Source organism: Xenopus laevis, chromosome 5L (genome assembly GCF_017654675.1).
Source record: "Xenopus laevis strain J_2021 chromosome 5L, Xenopus_laevis_v10.1, whole genome shotgun sequence".
Classification (NCBI taxonomy): domain Eukaryota; kingdom Metazoa; phylum Chordata; class Amphibia; order Anura; family Pipidae; genus Xenopus; species Xenopus laevis.
Genome location: NC_054379.1, coordinates 20,058,062 through 20,083,283, shown reverse-complemented (window position 1 = coordinate 20,083,283; position 25,222 = coordinate 20,058,062). Strand labels below are relative to the sequence as shown.

General features: G+C 41.6%; 1 protein-coding gene across 2 annotated transcripts in view; it reads left to right on the top strand.

Moving 5' to 3' along the window:
• The window catches only part of togaram2.L (TOG array regulator of axonemal microtubules 2 L homeolog), a 40,678-nt gene continuing 15,456 nt past the window's right edge, over positions 1–25,222 (top strand). Inside the window, exons 1-8 of one of the 2 annotated variants that reach the window (XM_041562587.1) lie at positions 1–478; positions 13,023–13,130; positions 14,094–14,228; positions 14,341–14,568; positions 15,261–15,499; positions 19,608–19,789; positions 22,214–22,260; positions 24,998–25,155. In XM_041562587.1, the coding sequence (XP_041418521.1) occupies positions 13,106–13,130; positions 14,094–14,228; positions 14,341–14,568; positions 15,261–15,499; positions 19,608–19,789; positions 22,214–22,260; positions 24,998–25,155 (1,014 nt within the window). In that variant the 5' untranslated portion in view covers positions 1–478; positions 13,023–13,105. The remainder of the gene's footprint in view (positions 479–13,022; positions 13,131–14,093; positions 14,229–14,340; positions 14,569–15,260; positions 15,500–19,607; positions 19,790–22,213; positions 22,261–24,997; positions 25,156–25,222) is intronic. The other variant, XM_041562586.1, reaches the window with a different exon arrangement.

Here is a 25,222-nt window from a genome sequence, read left to right as displayed (position 1 = left end):
AACCCAAATCTCTTTAGCTGTTCAGGTACAACTCCCAGCATGCTCAGACAGCCTCTCTAGCTCTAAGCTTAACTTGGCAGCACGAGCAGCAGGACTGTTCAGAAAGATTACAAGGAAAGGATTTGTGACTTATGTGACAGTTTTGCAGGGCTAAGCAGCTTCCATAAACGGTTTTGCCCTGTGGTGTATGTGACTGCAGGAATGCAGAGGCCAGGCTGGCAGAGAAAGGGTTAATGTACAGAGAGAGCCCTGGTGCTGCCAAGGACACTCGGTGCAACCTGTTACATTAGCATAACAATGCCCGGCCTGCCCCTTCACTCACACCTCAGCTCTGATCCTGCAGTTGCCAAGCAGCCCTGTTTGCCTTAGGTAAGTGTGCGTGTCCTACCTGTCTCACTCCTCCTGTCTCTGGATTCCTTCCTCTCAGGCAGCAGCTTACAGGGGCCGTGGGATCAGCAGGAGCAGGGATTTCTTACAGGTATGTGGTGCCAATGCACAGAGACTTTTTACCAGCTGTCTGCTGGGAGTTACTATATTAACACACTGATATAAAGTGTTACTGATACAATCTTGCCTTACTATACACACCCACAATTACTGTTTTTCCCACTAACTCAATCTAATCTGTGTGTTTTTATTTATGCCCTGGGTACCCCTGGAACTATAGGAGGGTGACTGTCACCCCATTTTTTCTATATATCTGTAACCTTGTTACAGCCTGAAGGCCAGTTAGGGGGAGATTTGGGGTGAGTGCTTATTTGTGCCCTGGGTACCCCTGGAACTATAGCAGGGTGACTGTTACCCCAATGTTTCTATATATCTGTAACCTTGTTATGAGCTAAGGGGGCCCAGTCTGAAGGCCAGTTAGGGGGAGATTTGGGGTGAGTGCTTATTTGTGCCCTGGGTACCCCTGGAACTATAGCAGGGTGACTGTCACCCCATTTTTCTATATATCTGTAATCTTGTTATGAGCTAATGGGGTCCGGCCTGAAGGTCAGTTAGGGGGAGATTTGGGGTGAGTGCTTATTTGTACCCTGGGTACCCTTGGAACTATAGCAGGGTGACTGTTACCCCAATATTTCTATATATCTGTAACCTTGTTATGAACTAAGGGGGTCCAGTCTGAAGGACATTTAGGGTGAGGGCTTATTTGTGCCATAGGTGCCCCTGGAACTATAGCAGGGTGACTGTTACCCCAATGTTTCTATATATCTGTAATAGGGTTGCCACCTTTTCTTGAAAAAAATACTGGCCTTCTTTAATTTTTATGCTTTTTCTCTAATAATAACATTGGGATAATGCTTAATTTTTACCAGCTGAGCAATTTTGGAGGCTGAGAAAAGCAGATCTGTTCAGTGCCCCTGCTCCATTGATTTGAATCTGATCAGCCTGTGTGTGGTCACACACTGGCTGAGATCAGCCCAATTTTGCAGGCTGACAACAGCCGCTGAAAACAGCCTGTGTGTCTATAGCCTAAATGCAGCATTTGCATTTGTTACTTTTGTCCCTTTTTGAGGGACCTGGTAAACATTCAAATAAAAGCCTGAGGCTGTAGGATACTAGGTTACATTATTTCTTCTTCATCTTCTTCTTCTTAATCATCATCATCATAATAAAATAGGCTGTTCGCCTTTAAAGTAACTTTTAGTATGATGTTAAGAATGCTATTCTGAGACAGGTTGCAGCTGGCTTGATATTTAAATTAATTTTTTTAATTAATTAGCTTTGTTTTGTGCAGAAGCATTCCAGTTTGAAATTTTAACAGCTATCTGGTTGCTAGGGTTCAATTTAACCTAGCAACCAGGTAGTGGTTTGAAAGAGTCAGCCACATAAATAGATACATATGAAGATAAGGAAGAAAAAAAGTAACAATAAAATTGTAGCCTCACAGACAATAGTTGTTATTTATGATTGGCTCATATGCTGGCGTGAAGGTTGGTTGGTGTGGAGTTCTCTGTTGCTTTGTGGTGTCACCGCATGGGTGTTGCCCTATGAATATTTGGGTCAGTAGTCCTTGACCCTGTTTGTGTTTAGTAATAAGAAGCTGTGAGAATATATTATTTATGGTCAGTTAATACAGAACATCTCAGTGTAATGACAAATGAATGGGAGGGGTTGAGTGACTGTTGTCCCTATGATGCTGAGCGGGGAGATTGGTTTAGGGCAATGCATTGACTTGGTATCTCAGCAACACGACAGAATGTGTATTATATAATAATTGTTTGTTTTTTTAATATATACTGTAAATTAGGGTATGTCCAAACTGCAGCGGTTTTCCTATTGAAGAATCGCAACTCCCAGAATCCTGCTGGGTCTTAAACCAACTGATTTTTGGCAACTGTATTTTTAGATGTTTTCCTTTCACGTCAGTGGCTAAACATGAGCAGCAGAATTCCGTTGTCGCACAGAAAGCGCAGCTCCTGAACTGACAGCTGAACAATCTGATTCATTAATTGTGTACATAAAAATAGTGCAAAGCAGATAATAACACAATCCCTTGTGTGTGAGTGTCAGACTTAGTCTGGGTTCCTTCCATATAACAATTGGATATGGCTCATTTATTAACAATAGGTAGTGATGCAATACTGCAGTGACCCATGGCAACCAATCAAATTGCTGATTCTATCAGAACAAAGCTGATCAAAGATTGGTTGCTATGGGTTACTGCCCAGGTATAGCTTTGCCCCTGGTTAGCAAATGAGTCTGACTGAGTGAGAGGATTATTGTTGTTGCCATCTTGTCGGGCAGTAACCCGGTTATTCTGTATATCCAGAATCCCAGCCATGAAGTTGGTATTTTCTGACTGGAAGCAAGTATAGCCAGTCACATGATGAGCAGGAAGTAGCCATTACCATGGAAACAAGAAACATGATAATTCTTTTTGAGATATGAAATGAAAATTATTATTTATAATGTAAATAATGAGCTTAGAAAGTATCTCTTGAAGTATTTCACATAGAGTTGACACCTTTTCAGCCAAAGAATACCGGGCGGCTGGTTGTGAGTCCATAAGGGGTGGGTTGTGATGTAACAAAATGGCGGGGTTGTAACATCAAGTGGTTCGGACATTGAGGGGTCAGAGCCTGTCACAAAGCAAGTGGCTGGGGATTTAGTCATATTCATTGGTCCAGGGCATAGAAAGTGGGTTATTTTGATGACAAAATTAGGGCAGAGACACACAATCAGGGAGATTTAGTCACCTGGCGATAAATCGCCTCTTCTTTGGGGAGACTAATCTCCCCGAACTGCCTCCCGCCGGCTAGAATCGAAATCGCCGGCGGGATGGCACTTGGAGCGGCTTCGTTTTCCGATGATGCCCATAGTTTCCTCGTGAGCCAACTTCAGAAAATGAAGCGCTCTGGTCGCCATCCTAACGGCGATTTTCATTCTAGCCGGCGGGAGGCAGTTTGGGGAGATTTGTCGCCCTGAAGAAGAGGAGATTTGGTTCACCTTCCTTTAAGTTGACTTGTATTTGTTATAGAATGATCAATTCTAAGCAACTTTTCAATTAGTCTTCATTATTTATTTTTTAAAGTTTTGGAATTATTTGCCTTCTTCTTCTGACTCTTGCTAGCTTTCAACCAGACTGCACACTGAAACTGCAAACTGGAGAGCTGCTGAATTAAAAGCTAAATAACTCAGAATTCGAATATTAAAATTAATTTAAGGGTGAACATCCCCTTTAATATAGTTCAATTATTCTGGAGGATATCAGGCTAATCTGATTGTTTTGATCGGATTCCAACAACAGGAATAAGTTGGAGCGAGAACAGCATCAACGAGACGATGCAGTCCTTGAAACCTGCCTGATTGACAGCTGGGTAATTTTTGGCCAGATAGTTGGTTGGGCCCATCAGAGGGTCTGAAGGGCTCCATTCAATCGCTTAAATGTGCCCTTGTATTAATATATCATGTTCTACTTATATTTTACTTAAATGGTATTCGACTGTCACATGGTGGACTTAGGGCAAAGATGTACACCTGAGTGTTTTTACTCCAAAATCCACCCCTGTGTTTGCAATGACTGGTGATTACCATTCAGGTTAATGGCACGAGGCATGGTCTGTATTTAGCATTTTCCCACTGAAGTGGTTGCCACATTTGCCTTAGGCTCTTCAGTTACAGTATAAATAGTACATTCACTGTGTTAATCTTCCATGATGCCATCATATAAACAGTGTATTCAGTGTACATTGCCGTGACATGTTCTATTTAATGGAGGATTTTGGGAAGTGTGTAACATTTCACATAAGAAGAAACATGCGGCTCTATAAACAGGCCTCTTAGGTGCTATAGATCCTTCTCTGATATTTAAGAAAGATTTAAAGGATTCATGAAAAAACTTTTAAGGCTGGTGGCAGACGTGGTGATTCTGGGGAGATTACACGCCCAGCAACAAAACTCCTCTTCTTTGGGCAACTAATCTCCCCCCGAAATGCCTTCCTGCCGGCAAAAATGTGAATCATCGGTGGGATGGCACTCGGATCGATCTGCTTTCTGATTTCGCCCGAAGTTGCCTCACGAGGAAACTTTGGGCGACTTCCGAAAACTGAAGCAATCAGAGTGCCATCCCTCCGGCGATTTCGGGGAGATTAGTCGCCCAAAGAAGAGGAGATTTGACGCTGGGCGACTAACTCCCTGGAATAGCCACATCTGCCACCACCCTAAGAGATAAGAGTAAAATCAACTTTTTTTTGTCTTACTAAGTGGACTGGCTCTCCTCTCTTCTGCTAGTTTACGAATCAGAGAAAATATATATGCTTAACTCAAGTTAATAGCTTCACAGTTTGTATTTGTGTATTTTAGTCACAGTGATTCTAATCCTATCTGATCCCCATTGTTAGCAGCAGTCCTGCATTATGGCTGAGATTCTAGCTATCTGTATAACAGAACATTCTGTCCCAGTGGCTGCACAGATCCTATCTGATCCCCATTGTAAGCAGCAGTCCTGCTCTGCTTTATGGCTGAGATTCTAGCTATCTGTATAACAGAGCATTCTGTCCCAGTGGCTGCATAGATCACATCTGATCCACATTGTAAACAGCAGTCCTGTCCTGCTTTATGGCTGAGATTCTAGCTATCTGTATAACAGAGCATTCTGTCCCAGTGGCTGCATAGATCACATCTGATCCACATTGTAAGCAGCAGTCCTGTCCTGCTTTATGGCTGAGATTCTAGCTATCTGTATAACAGAGCATTCTGTCCCAGTGGCTGCATAGATTCTATCTGATCCCCATTGTAAGCAGCAGTCCTGCCCTGCTTTATGGCTGAGATTCTAGCTATCTGTATAACAGAGCATTCTGTCCCAGTGGCTGCATAGATCACATCTGATCCACATTGTAAGCAGCAGTCCTGTCCTGCTTTATGGCTGAGATTCTAGCTATCTGTATAACAGAGCATTCTGTCCCAGTGGCTGCACAGATTCTATCTGATCCCCATTGTAAGCAGCAGTCCTGCCCTGCTTTATGGCTGAGATTCTAGCTATCTGTATAATAGAGCAATAGTGTAATTTCCTTCTGGGAGTCACTTTGTTGGAATTTTATAAAGAATAAGTCATGGAGCCAAAACACCAGGGATTTTTTGTATAAATATCAAATTCCAGGAGCAGTACATAGGTATCAGGGCACTTAGATATAAACAGTAATAGTGTTTATATGGATCCAGGGATGAACTGAACTTCCCAAACTGGCAAATAACTGGGCTGAACATCACTAACCCAGGTTTATTTACCTTTGCGCCACTAATTGTTTATTGTGTTCGTTGCGAGAAGGATTATTCTCTGGTGACAGAACTAATCCCATAGATGCTGCTCACGCCAAGAATGTGTTTGTGTTTGGGCAAGTAAACGCTCCGGGAATAGCAAAATATAGAGGCCAACAAATCTCATTCTAAGCAACCTCCCAGTATCTATTCATTCAACAATTTCACTGGGTTTATAGTTCTGTGTTAATGTAATTGCCACTGTCTGTCTCTCTCTGCTCTTTGCATCAAATTCTTGGAATAATGTAGTAGAAGTTAGTTCTCCTCAAGGTCAGCTGGCTTCTGCTACATCTATGCTACTGCTTCAAGAGTCAGAACCATCCCCTCACGTAAAGGAGAAGCAAACCCCCAAACTAATGAAAACACCTACCCTCCATAGTCGCCCCCTCACTGTTCCCCCGCGCACAGGTGTCAATACCTGTAAATGAACCTAAGTCTTTAATTACCCCTGGATGCAGAGTCAGCGCAGCGGAGCTCACGGCGCCATCTTCAGTCTTCAGTAAGTAAGCGGAGTATCAGCACATTCACAGTTGTTGCAATATTCAGGTCCCAAACAACTGCGCATGCGGCAGAAGCCACGGAAATTGCCGAAGTGATCCGAAGATTACAGAAGCGCCAGAAGATGGCGCCCGTGAGCTCCGCTGTGCTGACTCTGCATCAAGGGGTAATGAAAGGCTTAGGGGCATTTTTAGGTACTAACACCTGTGCAGGGGGGGCAGGGAGGGGGGACTATGGAGGGTGGGGGGTAGAGGTTTTCGTTCTCCTTTAAGGAGTCAGCAGCTTATTGGCCCATGTATGGGGCCCTCCGACGGGCTTTCCCGATCGATATCTGGCCGAAAGTTGGCCAGATGTTGATTAGGCAGGGTTTAAAAATCCCGTTGGATCATGGACCACATCTGTTCATTGATGTAGTCCCACAATCCAAACGCCCATACTTCCTGCATTATGATCCGATTGTCGGGCCTTAAAGGTCCCCATAGACGCGACGATTCTTCTTGCCGAACGACCGATTTTAGGGAAGCCCGACCAATCCTTCGAAATTATCGTGCGGTTAGTGGTATTCGGATGATCGTACATCTTACGATTTTTCGGCCAACATCTGTCAGGAAATTGATCGGCCAGGTCAAAAAATCTTTGTCGGCCCCAGTGCAATCTATCTATGTTTGCAGGGCCAAGCAGGCAGCTCCCCTTTGTTTTCCTGGCAAATTGGTCTTTTTAGTTGATGGTCAATTCGTACAATCGTTCTGAGAAGATCGTGGTCTCACGATCGGTATCTGATCTTTTAAAAATCTCAACGTCTATGGCCAGCTTTAGGGTTTCCACCTTTTCAGACTGAATTTACTTGCCAGCAGGGGGGCGGTGTCAAAAATGTCAGTCTGTAATAGCCAGAGGGGCGGAAATGATGCCAAAATTGAGCAGAGCCATGATATCATGGCCGCCTCTTGGAGGGTCAGGGAAGAAAAAGGTTAGCAAAACAGTACATTTAACATTATCTTTCCTCCTTCTTTCCCTAATTTACAAAAGCAAATTAGGGTTTGAATATGGTTCGGGATTTGGCTGAATCTTTCACAAAGGATTTAGGATTCAGCTGAATCCTAAAATAGTGGATTTGGTGCAGCCCTATAAATAACTCAAAAAACACAAATAATAATAAATGAAAACCAATGTCAATTGTCTCAGAATATCAATTTCTACATCTTATTAAAAGTTAATTGAAAGGTGAACAACCCATTTAATGGCTGGAGCGTCCCTAGAAATATGGAACCTAAATACAGTCCCAGGCACATGACTATCCAAAACAGACCCATCTGTATTTGCAGTTTGAGACAGGGAACCCTTCTCACACCAAACACAGTAAAGAATTCAAGGCAAATGAACATTGGGTGAAAACTTCTATGTTCCCTGATCTATTTGCCTCCACTAGAAAACTCTCAAGTATCTTATTTAGTCATGGACCTTTCCTCCTCCATATGCACATGTGTGTACCCCTTCTCCCAACACTAAACCCACTAGATGTTGAGAACAAGTGTGATAGCAAAAGGTAATGAAAGCTCTGGAGCGGCTGCATTATAAAATAAAGAAATGATTTGCACTGTTTCATGCAGAAACTTGGCACCAGACAGGGGACAAAACACACTGTTCCCTCCAGAGCTTTTAAGATGTGCTACTATTAATAGCACAAGATTTTATCAGACAAATACAAACTCAAATAAGAATAAATATACATTGTGTGATTGTGTAACACTTGACAAACAGATCCTGCACCAACACAAAGGGGTATAGATTTCTTATCTGCTGTGATATATTTACTGACTCAAACTATCCTTTGGCAATAGGGGTTCTCAAAATAGATGTCTCTTGGGGCTCATGCCTTTTATTTGTAAAAGAAAGCAAACATACACGTGCAGTCACTAACACACATTCACTTGCCTCTTACACACACCCATATAAATATTGTGCTTGCACATAACTATAGATACGATGCACAATTCAGCAGGAACAGCCCCTAAGTTTGCTCATAGTCTGTACAGAGAGATACCATAAAACTATGGCAGCATAGGTATTCCCCTGTACTAAGCACAATTCAGCAGGAAAATGTAAATCGCCTGGGGGCAGGCACACGGAACGCTTTGTTTTCCAAAGTCGCCCGTAATTGCCTCACAAGGAAACTTTGGGCGACTACGGAAAACAAAGCGATCCGTGTGCCTGCCCCCAGGCGTTTTACATTTTAGCCGGCGGAGATTAGTCGCCGCAAAGAAGAGGAGATTTGTCGTCTGGCGACTAATCTCCCCAAATATGCCCGTGTGGCCAGACGCTTAGAATTCAGCCTTACTATGGTATCTCTCTGTACAGACTATAAACTATGAGTCGCCTGGCGACTAATCTCCCCGAATCTGCCTGTGTGGCCAGACACCAAATGAGGATTCTGATAATAGGCATAGGCTGGTGAGCAATGCATCTTCCATTCATATCATATTCCATTGATTCCTTTGCAGAAAGGAAATTAATTCAATGGAATGCGGAACCTCGTTAGAAGTGTTGGATATTACAAGTTTCCGTGCCATGAGCCCATTACACTGCTCAGTTCACTGCACTTTGGCATCAGATGAACAAACAAAACAATAGTTTCTCTAGCATGAGCTGAAATGGGTCTCATTAGCTTTGTGCACTGGAGAATCACAGAGCAGAAAGAGTGCAGCAAATTACACCTGTTGTTTTGTATTTTCTTTTTCTTCAACTTGCTCTTCAATAGGGGGATTGTGGGAATTGTGTGGGTTGGTGGTGATGGGCACCAGGTGCTACATATATAATTAGTGCAATACAGGGCCCTGGCAAAAAAATCTAAGCAGCCTCATTCATGCTATTATATCATATACAGGTTTTAAATGGCAATAAATGCTATACATAAACCAACATATTTAATAAAAGACACAAGGTTTGCCCAGGAAAAATAACTCATAGAATCCCATAAACACTATTATCTCAAAGTTAGAATGCACAAATGGGACCCTGCAAAGCTCTGTGGCAAATAAGTATTTTCTATATGTGGAATTTCTCTGAATATAACAAGGTCACCATAAAGCATATGATCACCAAAACCCACATAAAATAACAGACATTTGGGTAATGGTATGATAAGTAACTGCTGCATTTTGTGAACCAGTAAGGGTGGTGGCACACAAGGAGATTTAGTCGCCTGTGATAAATCTTCACTACTGCGGGCGACAAATCCCCCCAAAGTGCCTTCCCACCGGAATCGCCAGCGGGATGGCATATGTGTTGCTTCAGTTTTCAGAATTCGCCAGAAGTTTCCTTGTGAGTCAACATTCAGACGACTTCAGAAAACCGAAGTGAGGCTTATGCCATCTCGCTGGCGATTCACATTTTTGCTGGTGGGAAGGCATTTTGGGAGATTAGTCATCCTCAGTAAAGAAGATTTATCGCAGATGACTAAATCCCCCCGTGTGCCACAACCCTTAAGTTTGCTCACAAGGAAACTTCAGGCGACTTCCGAAAATGAAGTGGCGCGTGTGCCATGCCGCAGGCGATTTTTCATTATAGCCGGCAGAAGACAGGGGGAAGCCGTTCGGGGAGATTAGTCGCCCCAAAGAAGAGGCGATAAGTCGCCAGTCGTCTATATCTCCCCGAATCGCCAGGTATGCCCTTACCCTTAGCCTTTACCATCACCCTGCATAAATAGCTAAATAAACAGCAGACATTATTTTTAACAAACCTTGAAAAGTGGCAGTGAATAGATTAGCTATACCACAATATTCCTATTGTTGTGGAACTTCAGCAACCGGAGTCGACTTGAGGTGAAAAGATAGAGTTTATTTGACACAAGCTCTGTGGATTCTGAACTAACAAAGAGTCGGAACCCTGACTCGAGAAATCACAGAGATTTTATAAACTTGGGAACGTTTGACATAAGAACTTACATAAAGGTGTTACCATCATGAGATCATAAAGGTATTGCTGCACAGCACAGACAAACAAAGAACTGTATAAATAACAAATGAAATGGTCTCCCTCAAGGTCAAGGTAGTACAGGTATGGGACATGTTATCCAGAATGCTCGGGACCTGGGGTTTTTCTGGATAACAGATCTTTCCATAATTTGGATCTTCATGCCCTAAGTCTATTAAACATTAACATTAAGGGGCACATTTACCTAGGGTCGAAGTAAAATCCTTCAACTTTAAATATCGAAGTCGAAGGATTTACCGCTATTCCTGTGATCGAACGATCGAAGGAATAATCGTTAGATCGAACGATAAAATCCTTCTAATCGAACGATTCGAAGGATTTTAATCCATCAATCGAATATTCCTTTGATCAGAAAATTGTTAGGAAGTCTATGGGGACCTTCCCCATAGGCTTACATTGGCATCGGTAGGTTTTAGGTGGCAAACTGGGGGGTCGAAGAATTTTTTAAAGAGACAGTACTTCAACTATCGAAAAGTCGAAAAGTCGAAAGATTTGTAGTTCGAATCGTTCGATTCGAAGTCGAAGGTCGAAGTAGCCCTTTCGATGGTCGAAGTAGCCAAAAAAACCATTGGAAATTCGAACTATTTTTCCTCTATTCCTTCACTCGAGCTAAGTAAATGGGCAACATATGACAATAGGCCGGTTTTGCTTCCAATAAGGATTAATTATATCATAGTTGGGATCAAGTACAAGCTACTGTTTTATTATTACAGAGAAAAGGGAAATCATTTTTAAAAATTTTAATTATTTGGATAAAATGGAGTGTATGGGAGATGGCCTTTCTGTAATTTAGAGCTTTCTGGATAATTGGTTTCCGGATAACGGATCCTATACTGGTAGTACCAAGGCTAGCTTGAGAACAGAGTCAGGGAGACTCGTGGGGTAATCTGAATACACAGAATTTTATTCTTTCTCACTATAAAATGCTGGGAGTTGTAATGTGCCATTGCTTAAGAGATAACACAAGAGGGTGTTTCATGCCCTGATCCTTCCTTTTGCTATTCCTGACTTGCTCCTCAGGGGGGGGGGGCGACTTCTCAAACATAGAATAGCTACACTTGGAGCAAGCTGCTGCTTCATAAATCTCTGCTGAACCTCCGTGATTATGTAAAAGTACCTTACTTCAATTCTCAGGCCCAACCTGGCAGTCCTGTTACAAGTGCTGCTTCCACCATATATACAGCCTTCTATTGCTTCCCATTCTGTGCTCCATAAATACACATGCGTTATTAGCCTCCAGATCCTCGCTGATTACTCTTTTCTTTCTCCATTGGTTAGTGAGGCTAGGTGCGGGCTGAACTGCATCGGCACCTACAGCAGCTTATTTGCATAATAGAAATGTACCAGTGGCCCATTTACATTACGAAGAGGGTGGCCCATTGGGCATTTCCCAGACTCACAGACGACCAGTCCAGGCCCTATGCTATATTGCTATTTCCTACAGGGGGACCTTTCTGGGTTCTTTGGATTGTTTCTAGCACACAGGCAATGCCCACTGACACACTGAAGAACACAGAAAAGGCACACAATTTCTCTACATTTTGTATGGGATGGGAGACAAGTGCATACCTTCCAAATGACCTGTTTTTCGTGGTACAGTCCCAATTTTGACAGCTCAGCCCGCAGTCCTGGATTGTTACTGAAATGTCCCAACTTTCTCTTTGATCTCCTGCACTGAACAGCCAGAAAAAGATACAATGTTTCTAAAACTTTTTGGCAGAGAGCCCAGAATATGTGACAGGTGCACTTAGATATATTGTAACAATTTATGATAATCAAAGAAACAATTGTAACTATTTAAGCTAAGCAGGACTCTTGGGGAAACTGTGACTGTGAGCTTAAAGGGCAATTCACCTTCATTAGCAAAACTGTAATGACACATAAAAACCACAGAACTGTCATAACCTTCCAAATTTTGTAAAATGAACATGGTAATTAGGGGGTATGGCCCCAAAATGGGCATGACCAGAACATTTTCGTCATGCTACGCACAGCAAATCTTTTGGTCCCTCTTTCAATTTCCAAAATGTTGGTGGTGCATGGAGGTTTCTGTGTTAATTTCATTAACATCCCTCAATGTTTAATTAAGATGTTATTAATCAAAATGACTTTGCAGTTCAAAAACTTGGCACCTTAGTCTGATATAAACTCAACTCAGCGTCCCTTGGCAGCAAATTCCACATACTCACTTCCTTGTCCATAACAAATCCTTTTGTGCCAGTGATGGGGAAATCTGCTTACTTCTAGGAGAAAAGCCTTTGTACTAATGCTGTGGCTGCTCTTATAATAAGTGATTATGTAGGATGGGACAGAATGCTCTCTTATACAGATAGCTAGAATCTCAGCCATAAAGCAGGGCAGGACTGCTGCTTACAATGGGGATCAGATAGGATCTGTGCAGCCACTGGGACAGAGTGTTCTGTTACACAGATAGCTAGAATCTCAGCCATAAAGCAGGACAGGACTGCTGCTTACAATGAGGATCAGATAGGATCTGTGCAGCCACTGGGACAGAATGTTCTGTTATACAGATAGCTAGAATCTCAGCCATAAAGCAGGGCAGGACTGCTGCACAATGGGGATCAGATACATTCAGTTTTACTGGCCAGGATTGTCTATTGCCATTCAGGGCAATGTAAGGGCAATTGTTTTTGCTGTCTGCCCACTAAGCTTGAAGTAATGCAGGGAGTAAAGTGCTTTAACGTAAGTTATCCTGACTTTTTATTTCCAAATAAAGAGAGGTCTGTTAATGTGCAATTACTTCTGTTCTTTAGGAGCCTGAGGAAGAGAAGTGGCCAAACTCATGCCAAGAACTGCAGATATTTCCCACTGTCCCTGAAGCCTCAGTGACGGCAGGATGGCACATAATGACTTTACTGCAGGTAACGGCCTGAATCCCATGTACAGATAGTACTGAGATGACTCTTCCCTTATGTAACACAAATACATTGTATTGTGTGTACTGTAATGGTACTAAACCATAGAGGAAGCAGGTTCTGCTGAGAAATCTAGTGGGGCACTGTTGTTTATGAAAAATATCTAATTTCAATAGATTAGAGGGCCCTGATTTTTTTTTATTGTGGGGCTCACAGAAAACAAGCAGACATGCTTCCACCATGCTGTGCCAGGAAGCAAGTCTGTGACTCAAGCAATGGGTGTGGCTAGAACACTAATAGAAGCTTACACAGAATTAAAGCTACAATATTAATTTTATACCTAGTATCACATAGCGCACGTTATTTTTTTTTACCTGTCTCCCCTGCACTCTTTACATGGTTGGATCAAGTGATTAGAGCTCTTCCCTTTTATTCTCACATGGTGTGTTCTATGAAAATATTTGCAGTAATTCTAACTTACAAAGAGTGAGTTGTAGGGGCTTGATGTGTGTGTTCAGCTGATGTTCTCTATATTTGTTATGCACCAGCTCCTGTCTCCCCCAGTTTGTTATCCACCAGCTCCTGTCTCCCCCAGTCTGTCATCCACTAACTCCTGTCTCCCCCAGTCTGTTATCCACCAGCTCCTGTCTCCCCCAGTCTGTTATCCACCAGCTCCTGTGTCCCCCAGTCTGTTATCCACCAGCTCCTGTCTCCCCCAGTCTGTTATCCACCAGCTCCTGTCTCCCCCAGTCTGTTATCCACCAGCTTCTGTCTCCCCCAGTCTGTTATCCACCAGCTCCTGTCTCCCCCAGTCTGTTATCCACCAGCTCCTGTCTCCCCCAGTGTTTTATCCACCAGCTTCCATCTCTCCATAGTATCCCAGAAGAATTACCAGCTTTCAGACTTTTGCCTACTATTGTTAGACTAAAACTTTACTTTTCCCCTCATATTTCTATCGTTTTGTTAAAGCCACATTCAGGGCTCCTGTTGCTGTTTATTGTGGCAGCGTACCCAAAATGAAACCTGGTTATGGATCTATGATGAATGGGAGTGTTGACTCAAATATCCAGCTTTGTGGCAGCAGATGGGCAGCAGCTGAAACAGGTAAAAGCACAGATTAGGGTGACATGAGCTGTATGATGTAAAGTGTCTCCATGCCAGCGGGTTCTGAATGGTGACACAGTCACTTATAATGATATCATTGCCTCTATAACAGCTGCGATTCAGTCGACACTAAGCTTCCAGATGAAGAGGTCCTATCTGTGGGGGGATGAGTTCCAGAGTCAGGAGATAAAGCCCCTTCCACTGGAGATACAGGGAAGAAATGATCTGCTCCTAGGGGAAAGGAAAAAGCAATGGGAGCAAGAAGTGGATAGTGCAATGCTGGAAACTGCCCACCTCAAGGACAAACTTAAAAGGAAACTATCAGAGGGGCCCAAAGGAGGTGAGACTCCTTGAAGCCTTAATGGGTCACAAGGGTCAACTTTTGTATTTCTAATGTAATGCTCATGATTGGCTGCAGGTTGGTCTAGCCTAGTGGTTAGGTTCTAATAGTGTGATTGATCACTAATTGGTTTAGTCCATTGAATGTTCTCATTGTGTGATTGGCTTCAAGTTGGTCTAGCCCAGTAAATGTTTAATGGTGTAATTAGCCACAATTTGGTCTAGTCCAGTGAATGTTTAGACCAGTAGGTCTTGTCTGACGTATATTTTTATGTGTGATAGGCTATAAGTTGGCCAAGTCCATGTGAGTTTACTAGTGCTCTAATTGCAACAGGTTTGCTGCCCCTCAACATTCTAATGTTCTCATTGACTTTAAGTTGGTCTAGCCTGTTTAGAGGATGATCAAGTCAAGTCTTGACCTTGGTCAGGTCAAGACCTACTGCTCAAGCTGGCCCTATAAGCATTTGTAATTTTTAACTGACCACAGGACTGATTAGATTTAGGTTAGCACAAATATTACATTTTAAGGTAGGTTGCACCCAGAACTATCCCACCTATAGATGAATAGAACAGTAAGGTGTAAGCGAGGGATACCTGTGATTGCCATCTATAGAAACAGATTGATTCCTCAGATTTTTATACTTTCAGCCAACACAAAATAATTAATCTCATATTTTCTCTTTGTCCCTTTAGTCCCAAATGATGGTGCCAATTCAGCTGGGCCCCCGCTCAAACCTGCTGTTCCCAGAAGCGCCTCCCAGAGGCTGCTGAATGCTACACCGCCAGTGCCCCCAATACAACGGAGCCCACAAAGGAGTCCGACACCACAAACTGCAGCAGTAACTGAATCTTCCGCTCAGACCTATAAGCCAATCACTGACGCACTAATGTTCCCGGAACTTCCAGATGGACATTCGCCAGCATCTATGGAGGTACCGCTGTTACTATTGTTTGAGATTAAGGTGAATTAAATGGGGCCATATACTGCCCCCCCCAGCTCATCCAAAACTTAAAGGAGACATTTTGTGGAAAAAATAAGAAGGTTCCAGTGCGTTATACTCATTTAGATATGGAAGAATTGTGCTTAAAAATAGTGTTTCAGGCTGATTTATATAAAAACCCTAATAATCCCTCCCTTCTCTTCCACTTCTTGCTCCCTGAATTCCCAGGCTGTGCAGGGGAGCCGGCGGCACTCAGCTCACTGTACTGTAGGAGAGGAACCAATCAGCAGCTAGCAGGACCTGATAGGGAACTGACGCCTGTCTGTGCTTGTGTGATTGCAGGGCTGTGATTGGCTGTCCCCCTCCTACTGTGCTTTTGGCAGGAGCGGTTAGGACCCGCCCACCTCTCATTTGAAACAGGGACCAGAAAACATCTATAGGGAGCTCTAATAAAGGGGACATTTTTAAAGCATTTTTTAGCCCCATGTAAAAGCAACACCATATATTACTCATAATTAGGGATGCACCGAATCCAGGATTCGGTGCATCTCTTTTTCAGCAGGATTCTGATTTGGCCAAATCCTTCTGCCTGGCCTAACCAAATCCGAATCCTATTTTGCAGATTCAAATTAGGAGCGGGTAGGGAAATCACGTGACTTTTTGTCACAAAACAAGGAAGTACATTTTTTCCCCTTCCCACCCCTAATTTGCATATGCAAATTAGGATTTGGATCTGTATTCGGCCGAATCTTTCACAAAGGATTTGGGGGTTCGGCCGAATCTAAAATAGTGGATTCGGTGTATCCCTACTCTAATTGCCTACAAAATTAGGGTTTCTTCATTTAGCCTATATGTCTCCTTTAATTACAGATACAATAGTATCACCCTACCATCAGTGCTGTACTCTCCAAGTTGGACAGACTCACATAACCATGTAATTTGCACTAGGACAGGGACTGATATACTCACACAGGGCCGCCATTAGAAATCACGGGGCCCCGTACAACAAAATTTTTGGGGCCCCCTGGGCCCCGCCCACACTGACGACCAAGCTCCGCCCCATATCCCGCCCACATCGCAGTTAAAAGACCACACAGACATCAGCGCTAAAAAAGTAACCCCCCCCCACACAAGTTGTAAAAAGCTATTGATGGTCAGGGCCCCCTTATAAAAAAATTGGGGCCCCAAAAAAAAAAAATTACAATTTTTTTTTTTTAAAAACATTGGTGGCAGGGGCCCCCTGTTAAAAAAACTTGGGGCCCCAACAAAAAAAAATGTAAAAAAAACTAAAAAATAAACAAACATTGGTGGCAGGGGCCCCCTTCTAAGTTAAAAACAAATTGGGGCCCCAAAAAAAAATTTGAAAAAAAAAAAAAAACATTGGCGGCAGGGGCCCCCTTATAAGTTAAAAACAAATTGGGGCCCCAAAAAAAAATTTGAAAAAAAATTAATTTTTTTTTGAAAAAAAAAAAAACATTGGCGGCAGGGGCCCCCTTATAAGTTAAAAACAAATTGGGGCCCCAAAAAAAAATTTGAAAAAAAATTTTTTTTTTGAAAAAAAAAAAAACATTGGCGGCAGGGGCCCCCTTATAAGTTAAAAACAAATTGGGGCCCCAAAAAAAAATTTGGAGAAAAAAAAATTTTTTGGAAAAAAAAAAAACTGGTGGCAGGGGCCCCCTTACAAGTTAAAAAAATTTGGGGCCACCAAAAAGAAAATTAATTTTTTTTTTAAAAAAAAAACCCAAAAAAAAACAATGGTGGCAAGGGGCCCCTTACGAGTTAAAAAAAAATTGGGGCCCCAAAAACAAAAGTTTTAAAAAAAAGATTGGTGGCAGGGGCCTATAGAATATTAAAATAATACATTGGTGGCCAGGGGATTAAAAAAAACACAAACTGGTGTTCAGTAGAATTGAACTCATGGCTTCAGTACTTCAACTTCGCCTCCTTTCGTGACTTCGGGTCTTTTCACCGCTTCAGGACTTCGGCTGTTTTCGTGACTTCGGGTCTTTGCGCTGCTTCAGGACTTCGGCTTCGGCTGTTTTCGTGACTTCGGGTCTTTTCGGCGCTTCGTGACTTCGGGACTTCGGCTTTTTCCGTGACTTCGGGTCTTTTCGTCGCATCGGCTTCGGCTTTTCGGCACTTCCGCATTCGGCACTGAAGAGGCAAGACGTACGGCTCGGGCGCTCGTAAGGGGGGCCCGGATCTTCAAAAAAATGCAGCGCTGCCGGGCCCCCCTTCATGCCCGGGCCCGGTACGCTTGTCCCCCCTGTCCCCCCCTGATGGCGGCCCTGTACTCACAATCTCTATTAAGCAGAATTTCTTCTATGCTGGTGCTATTGAAACAAAGCATACTTTAAAGGGGTGGTTCACCTTCAAGTTAACTTTTAGTATGTTATAGAACGGAAGAAACTTTTCAGTTGGTCTTCATTATTTATTTTTATAATTTTTTCAATTATTTGCCCATATCTTCTGACTCTTTCCAGCTTTTAAAATGGGAATCACTGACCCCATGTAAAAACAAAAGCTCTGTAAGGCTACACATTTATTGTTATTGCTACTTGTTATTACTCATCTTTCTCTTCAGACCTCTCCTATCCATAAACAAGTCTCTTATTCAAATCAATACATGGTTGCTAGGATAATTTGGACCTGGGCAACCAGATTGCTGAAATAGCAAACTGGAAAGCTGCTGAATAAAGAGCTAAATAACTCAAAAGCTACAAATGATAACAAATGAAAACCAATTGCAAATTGTCTACAAATTTCATTCTCTACAATCATACTAAAAGTTAACTCAACGGTGAACAACCCCTTTAAGAAGTTGATATCCCCTTTCAGGCACCATACAGCAGTTATATTCCCTCTGGATTTTTACTAGATGGAATATCTAGGGTGATGGTGCATTTTGGGCTCATTAAGAAATGATTTGTTATCCAGAAACCCATTATCCAGAAAGCTCCAAATTAAGGGAAGGCCATCTCCCATAATTTTATCCAAATAATCAAAGTCTTTTAAAATAATTTCCTTTTTCTCAGAAATAATTAAACTGTACCGTATACTTGATTCAAACTAAGATATTAAGATACTATGATCCAAATTACAGAAAGATCCATTATCCGGAAAACCCCAGGCCCTGAGCATTCTAGATAATATAAGAGCGCTTTCCTTATTAGCTTGTTTGATAGACTTTACAGAACTGTTTTGTAAGAAACAATTGAGTTGTATAGTTGTATTGAATCTTGGAAATCCCTTGGTCAACCTAGAGCTTTAGAGCCGTCTATAGGCCTCAGTTATACATGTAATAATACTACAGGTATGGTATCCGTTATCCAGAAAGCTCTGAATAATGGAATAGTCATCTCCTATAGACTCCATTTTATCCAGATAATCCAATTTTTTTTAAATAATTTTCCTTTTTCTCTGCAATAATAAAACAGTAGCTTGCAAACTAAGATAGAATTAATCCTTATTAGAAGCAAACCCAGCCTATTGGGTTTATTTAATGTTTATATGATTTTCTAGTAGACTTTAGGTGCAAAGATCCAAATTACAGAAAGGCTTATTATGCGGAAAACCCCAGGTCATGAGCATTCTGGATAACAGGTCTCATACCATTATTGCTAAGATGATTCTTTTGTCCCTTTAACATTGGGGCCCCACCCAGGATCGGTGCCCTCTGGCAGCGACAGATTCATTGTGTGAATGAGTAGCAGAACTTTCCACTGTAGGTGAATGGTGATTGGCTGACAGTGTTAGAGCTTTGCTGCTCGCCATAGATACCCATTTGTTATTGTGCTGGAGTTTATCTTCAGGTTTCACTGAAAACAAACACCGGCACCGATCAAATTCACTTTCTGAGTGACAAGGAACTCGAGGAATTTTCTCATCTTTGTTCTGAGAGATCTAATGACCAGTTTCATGCATTTATATGTCTGTCAGTGGGGAATAAAGAAACCATGTACAGCAGCTCCCACATAATACTCAGTACCAGCTGCTGTGCTAGATTTCTATCTAAAAATAAGAATGTTTCATTTGAGAGATGCAAATAAAGAGAATATTTGCCCTTTAAAATGTTTAATTACAAATACACTCTCTGCAGCACCTACACAACTCCCTGCAGCACCCACGTTACAGTACAGATATGAAGTGGACAGCACTCAGTGGAATTGTGATCCCCCCAATCCCCAAATCCTTGGGAATGGTTTCTGAGCCAATGGTGGATGCTTCCTCTCAGGTTCCCAGAGATATTCATGATCTGAGACAGAGTCGTAAGCAGGAAAGGTTAGTATTGCATCTATTTATAAGGACAGGCTTTTCCCCAAACAACATGGAACCAACCTGTGATTTGTTACCCACAGACAAATGAAACAGAATTCATCATCACCATCATCCCCATTTTACCTACTGTAACATTACAAGTTTGGATTCTACATATTTATTCTTAATGCGCTTCAGTGGCATTATTTGGTGTCCCAAAGCAAAGCTTACTGTATATCTCCCCATAGCAGGGATATTATTCTTGTGTTTTGGAAATGCTAATTAAATACATACATTGAATACAGTAATCCAGTTCCATGTATAATACGCAAGAACACACAGCAGGATAAATACAGTGCCAGTTCCATGTCTAACACCCAAGAACACACAGCAGGATAAAAACAGTGTCAGTTCCATGTATAATACTCAAGAACACACAGCAGGATAAATACAGTGCCAGTCCCATGTATAATACCCCACAGCACATGGCAGGATAAATACAGTACCAGTTTCATTTATTATACCCCAGAACACATGGCAGAATAAATACAGTACCAGTTTCATTTATTATACCCCAGAACACATGGCAGGATAAATACAGTGCCAGTCCCATGGATAATACCCCAGAACACATGGCAGAATAAATACAGTACCGGTTCCATGTAAAATACCCCAGAACACATGGCAGAATAAATACAGTACCGGTTCCATGTAAAATACCCCAGAACACATGGCAGAATAAATACAGTGCCAGTTCCATGTCTAACACCCAAGAACACACAGCAGGATAAAAACAGTGTCAGTTCCATGTATAATACTCAAGAACACACAGCAGGATAAATACAGTGCCAGTCCCATGTATAATACCCCACAGCACATGGCAGAATAAATACAGTACCAGTTTCATTTATAATACCCCAGAACACATGGCAGAATAAATACAGTACCAGTTTCATTTATTATACCCCAGAACACATGGCAGGATAAATACAGTGCCAGTCCCATGGATAATACCTCAGAACACATGGCAGAATAAATACAGTACCAGTTTCATTTATTATACCCCAGAACACATTGCAGGATAAATACAGTGCCAGTCCCATGGATAATAACCCAGAACACATGGCAGGATAAATACAGTTAGCAGTTCCATGTATAATACCGCAGAACACATGGCAGAATAAATACAGTACCAGTTTCATTTATTATACCCCAGAACACATGGCAGGATAAATACAGTGCCAGTCCCATGTATAATACCCCAGAACACATTGCAGGATAAATACAGTGCCAGTCCCATGGATAATACCCCAGATCACACAGCAGGATAAATACAGTGCCAGCTCCATGTATAATACCCCAGAACACATGGCAGGATAAATACAGTGCCAGTCCCATGTATAATACCCCAGAACACATTGCAGGATAAATACAGTGCCAGTCCCATGGATAATACCTCAGAACACATGGCAGAATAAATACAGTACCAGTTCCATGTATAATACCTCAGAACACATGGCAGAATAAATACAGTACCAGTTTCATTTATTATACCCCAGAACACATTGCAGGATAAATACAGTGCCAGTCCCATGGATAATAACCCAGAACACAAGGCAGGATAAATACAGTTAGCTGTTCCATGTATAATACCGCAGAACACATGGCAGAATAAATACAGTACCAGTTTCATTTATTATACCCCAGAACACATGGCAGGATAAATACAGTGCCAGTCCCATGTATAATACCCCAGAACACATTGCAGGATAAATACAGTGCCAGTCCCATGGATAATACCCCAGATCACACAGCAGGATAAATACAGTGCCAGCTCCATGTATAATACCCCAGAACACATGGCAGGATAAATACAGTGCCAATTCCATGTATAATACCCCAGAACACATTGCAGTATAAATAAAGTGCCAATTCCATGTATAATACCCCAGAACACATTGTAGGATAAATACAGTGTCAGTTCCATGTATAATATCCCAGAACACAGGGCAGGATAAATACAGTGTCAGTCCAATATATAATACCGCAGATCAGACAGCAGGATAAATACAGTGCCAGCTCCATGTATAATAACCCAGAACACATGGCAGGATAAATATAGTTCAAATTCCATATATAATACCTCAGAACACATGGCAGGATAAATACAGTGCCAATTCCATGTATAATACCCCAGAACACAAGGCAGGATAAATACAGTGCCAGTCCCATGTATAATACCCCAGAACACATTGCAGTATAAATAAAGTGCCAATTCCATGTATAATACCCCAGAACACACAGCAGGATAAATACAGTGTCAGTTTCATGTATAATACCCCAGAACACATGGCAGGTTAAACACAGGGCTCGGGCAGATCTGTTGGATACTAATACTACTGAACTAAACACTTTCAATTCCATAAATCTTAATTCTTCAATTTACAGTTCTCACCAGAGCAGGATCCTTGAAGAAAGGCCACATAAACCATTGGGTGAGTGACACAAATAAATGATTTATCTCTTTATCTTCCTGGTAACAAATACATGTGTAAGTGTTTGCAAGAAATTATATACCTGTTCTTGTGCTATAAACTGTATAATGGAGCGATTTCTTTTTAGCTAGTCACTGGACAGACATAATATCAAAGGCTATTGTGATACTAAACTCTATAGTTAGTATAGGTATGGGTATATAGAATTTTAATTAAAAGTAGGGAGGGGTGTGTGTATGGATGCTGGGTTTTCATTTGGAAGGGTTGAACTTGATGGACTTTGTCTTTTTTCAACCCAATTTAACTATGTAACTATGTAACTATGTAACTTGTAGCAGCAATATCCTGTGCTATACACATACACTAAGTAAAAACATATTTCTTACCCACAGACCACCCAGCTACTGACTATTCCCACTTTTATTATTGGTTAAAGGAAATGTAAACCTTTGAAATAAATGAATGTAAATTTACTGTTCTGAGGACTTGTGCTATTTACATTAATTATTTTTTCTTGTTTTCATGGTATTAGCCATTAATGCTAATATAATGAATTTCACTAGCGCCACCTTCTCTTCATCCAACTGTCCACATTTGGCAGAAAATGAAGCTAATGAGAAGAGGAAAGTCTTATGATGTTGTTCTGCTTAGACAACTTTTCTAAGCAAAACATCACATGACTTCTCACTAAGAGTGAGCTGAAATTATCAGCAGGTGGCGCTGTTTTTTCAAATGCACTATGTTAAAACATCACATAATATGAAAACTAGAAAAATATGCAATGTAAATTGCAAAAATGAACAGAAGGGTGCTCTGAGCAATTTTAAATTCATATTGAGGGTTAATATTTCCTGTGAGCACTGCCATTTTACTTGTGTATATTGTCTAAATTTGATTTTGACTCCCCACCTTCCATATTGCGACACCAGTGGATATCATTCCTTCCCAGAACTATAACACGATAAGATCTTTATGGTCATTAATTCAGTGGAACAACACAGTGTGGTCTTGGCAACAACCAGATAGTAGTTGGTAGGAAATAGCCAAGAAATCTACTATTGCATTATTCATATGGGATGGACACAGTGTCCCTATTGTATTTGTTACACAAACTGAACCCAAATAGTATCACAATGTCGAGCGCTCCCCTTATCTAAATCAACAATAATAAACAACAGGCTGGGGTACAAAGGAATGAAGTCAAAGCACGGGAGAAACAGAGGGACTTATGTATGAATTGCTACGAGCAAACTTATTGGGCTGATCCTGCTGAATTGTGCTTAGTACATGGAATACCTAGGCTGCCATAGTTTTATTTATGGTATCTCTCTGTACAGACTATGAGCCAACTCAAGGGGCTGTTCCTGCTGAATTGTGCTTAGCACAGGGAATACCTATACTGCCATAGTTTTATGGTATCTCTCTGTACAGGCTATAAGCAAACTTAGGGGGCTGTTCCTGCTGAATTGTGCTTAGTACAGAGGAATACCTATGCTTCTATAGTTAATGGTATCTCTCCTTATAGGCTATGAGCAAACTTAGGGGCTGTTCCTGCTGAATTATGCTTAGTACAGGGGAATACCTATGCTGCCATCATTTTATGGTATCTCTTCTTACAGGCTATGAGTAAATTTAGGGGCTGTTCCTGCTGAATTGTGCTTAGTACAGAGTAATACCTATGCTGCCATAGTTTTATGGGATCTCTATACAGACTATGAGCAAACTTAGGGGACTGTTCCTGCTGAATTGTGCTTAGTACAGGGGAATACCTATGCTCAATTAAAAGGAATGATCTATCTTCAGATATGTAAATTGGATTAGAAAGAGGGGATCTGACTTCTGTCAGTATTTAAGTTTATTATATAGGAGAAAAGAAAGAAAATATCCCCGTCTTTTTGATCAGGAAAAACACACAATAGGAATACCTATGCTGCCATAGTTTTATGGTTTCTCTCTGTACAGGCTATGAGCAAACATAGGGGGCTGTCCCTGCTGTATTGGACGTACGTTTTCTTGCATGTTTTCACAGTATAGTTTAGGGCAGAGACAAACGGGCAGATTCGGGGAGATTAGTCACCCAGCCGGGTAGATACGATAATCCCTTGTTAGAGGAGATATTTCATTGTATCCCCTTTATTTGTCCCTAAACCAAACTGTCAGACAGCTCTGGGCCAATGGGCAGGAACTTATGGATTCAGCATCTTAAAGAGATAAACACTTTATTTATAGGCGGTAGTCTTAAAGGGACAATAAACCAGAATACATTTGTCATCCTATACATTATATTTACAATAAACTGACATAGCTGGTTCTGCCCACTGAGACCTATTTATTTGTCTAGTTATCTTTATTCCTTTGAGTGGGAGCTGCCATAATGTGTCTCATTAATCCCATACATCTTGCCAAAATAATCATGAAAAATCATGAACACTTGGTTGTCTTAGCCAGGCAATTACATGTGGCATCTGTGGTGTTTATAAAAATGGCCTGTAGGTGTCACTGTGCACAAGAGTTATACTGTGTACATAGCACTTTCTATAGTATTTGAGTTGAAGTTACTGTTGAAGTGTAATGGCTGCATGAACCTGCTAATAAATCACTGTTATACTCTACTTAATCCTCGGGTACCAAAACATAACAGCATCTCAAGCTCCCTCTCATATAATCACTTTGGATTGTATTTCAAATCAGTTTACTATCCGACAAAGTTTATTCCTTAATTGCCTATTCATTCTAGAAAGCCGAAGTCTGGAATCTGTTCCCTACCAAGATCAGCAGGGTGGCCTGGTGGCAAAGGATTCTGGGACATATATGGAATCAAAGGCAATTTCCTTTGGGAGAGATGGGAAGCAGTTATCCCAGTCTGGCGAAGAGTGGAAGGAAAACACAGGAAGGGTCTGTATTGGCCTAAATGGGATTATACCACAGATTCCGTTTATAACCACACTGTCCTCTATTGTTC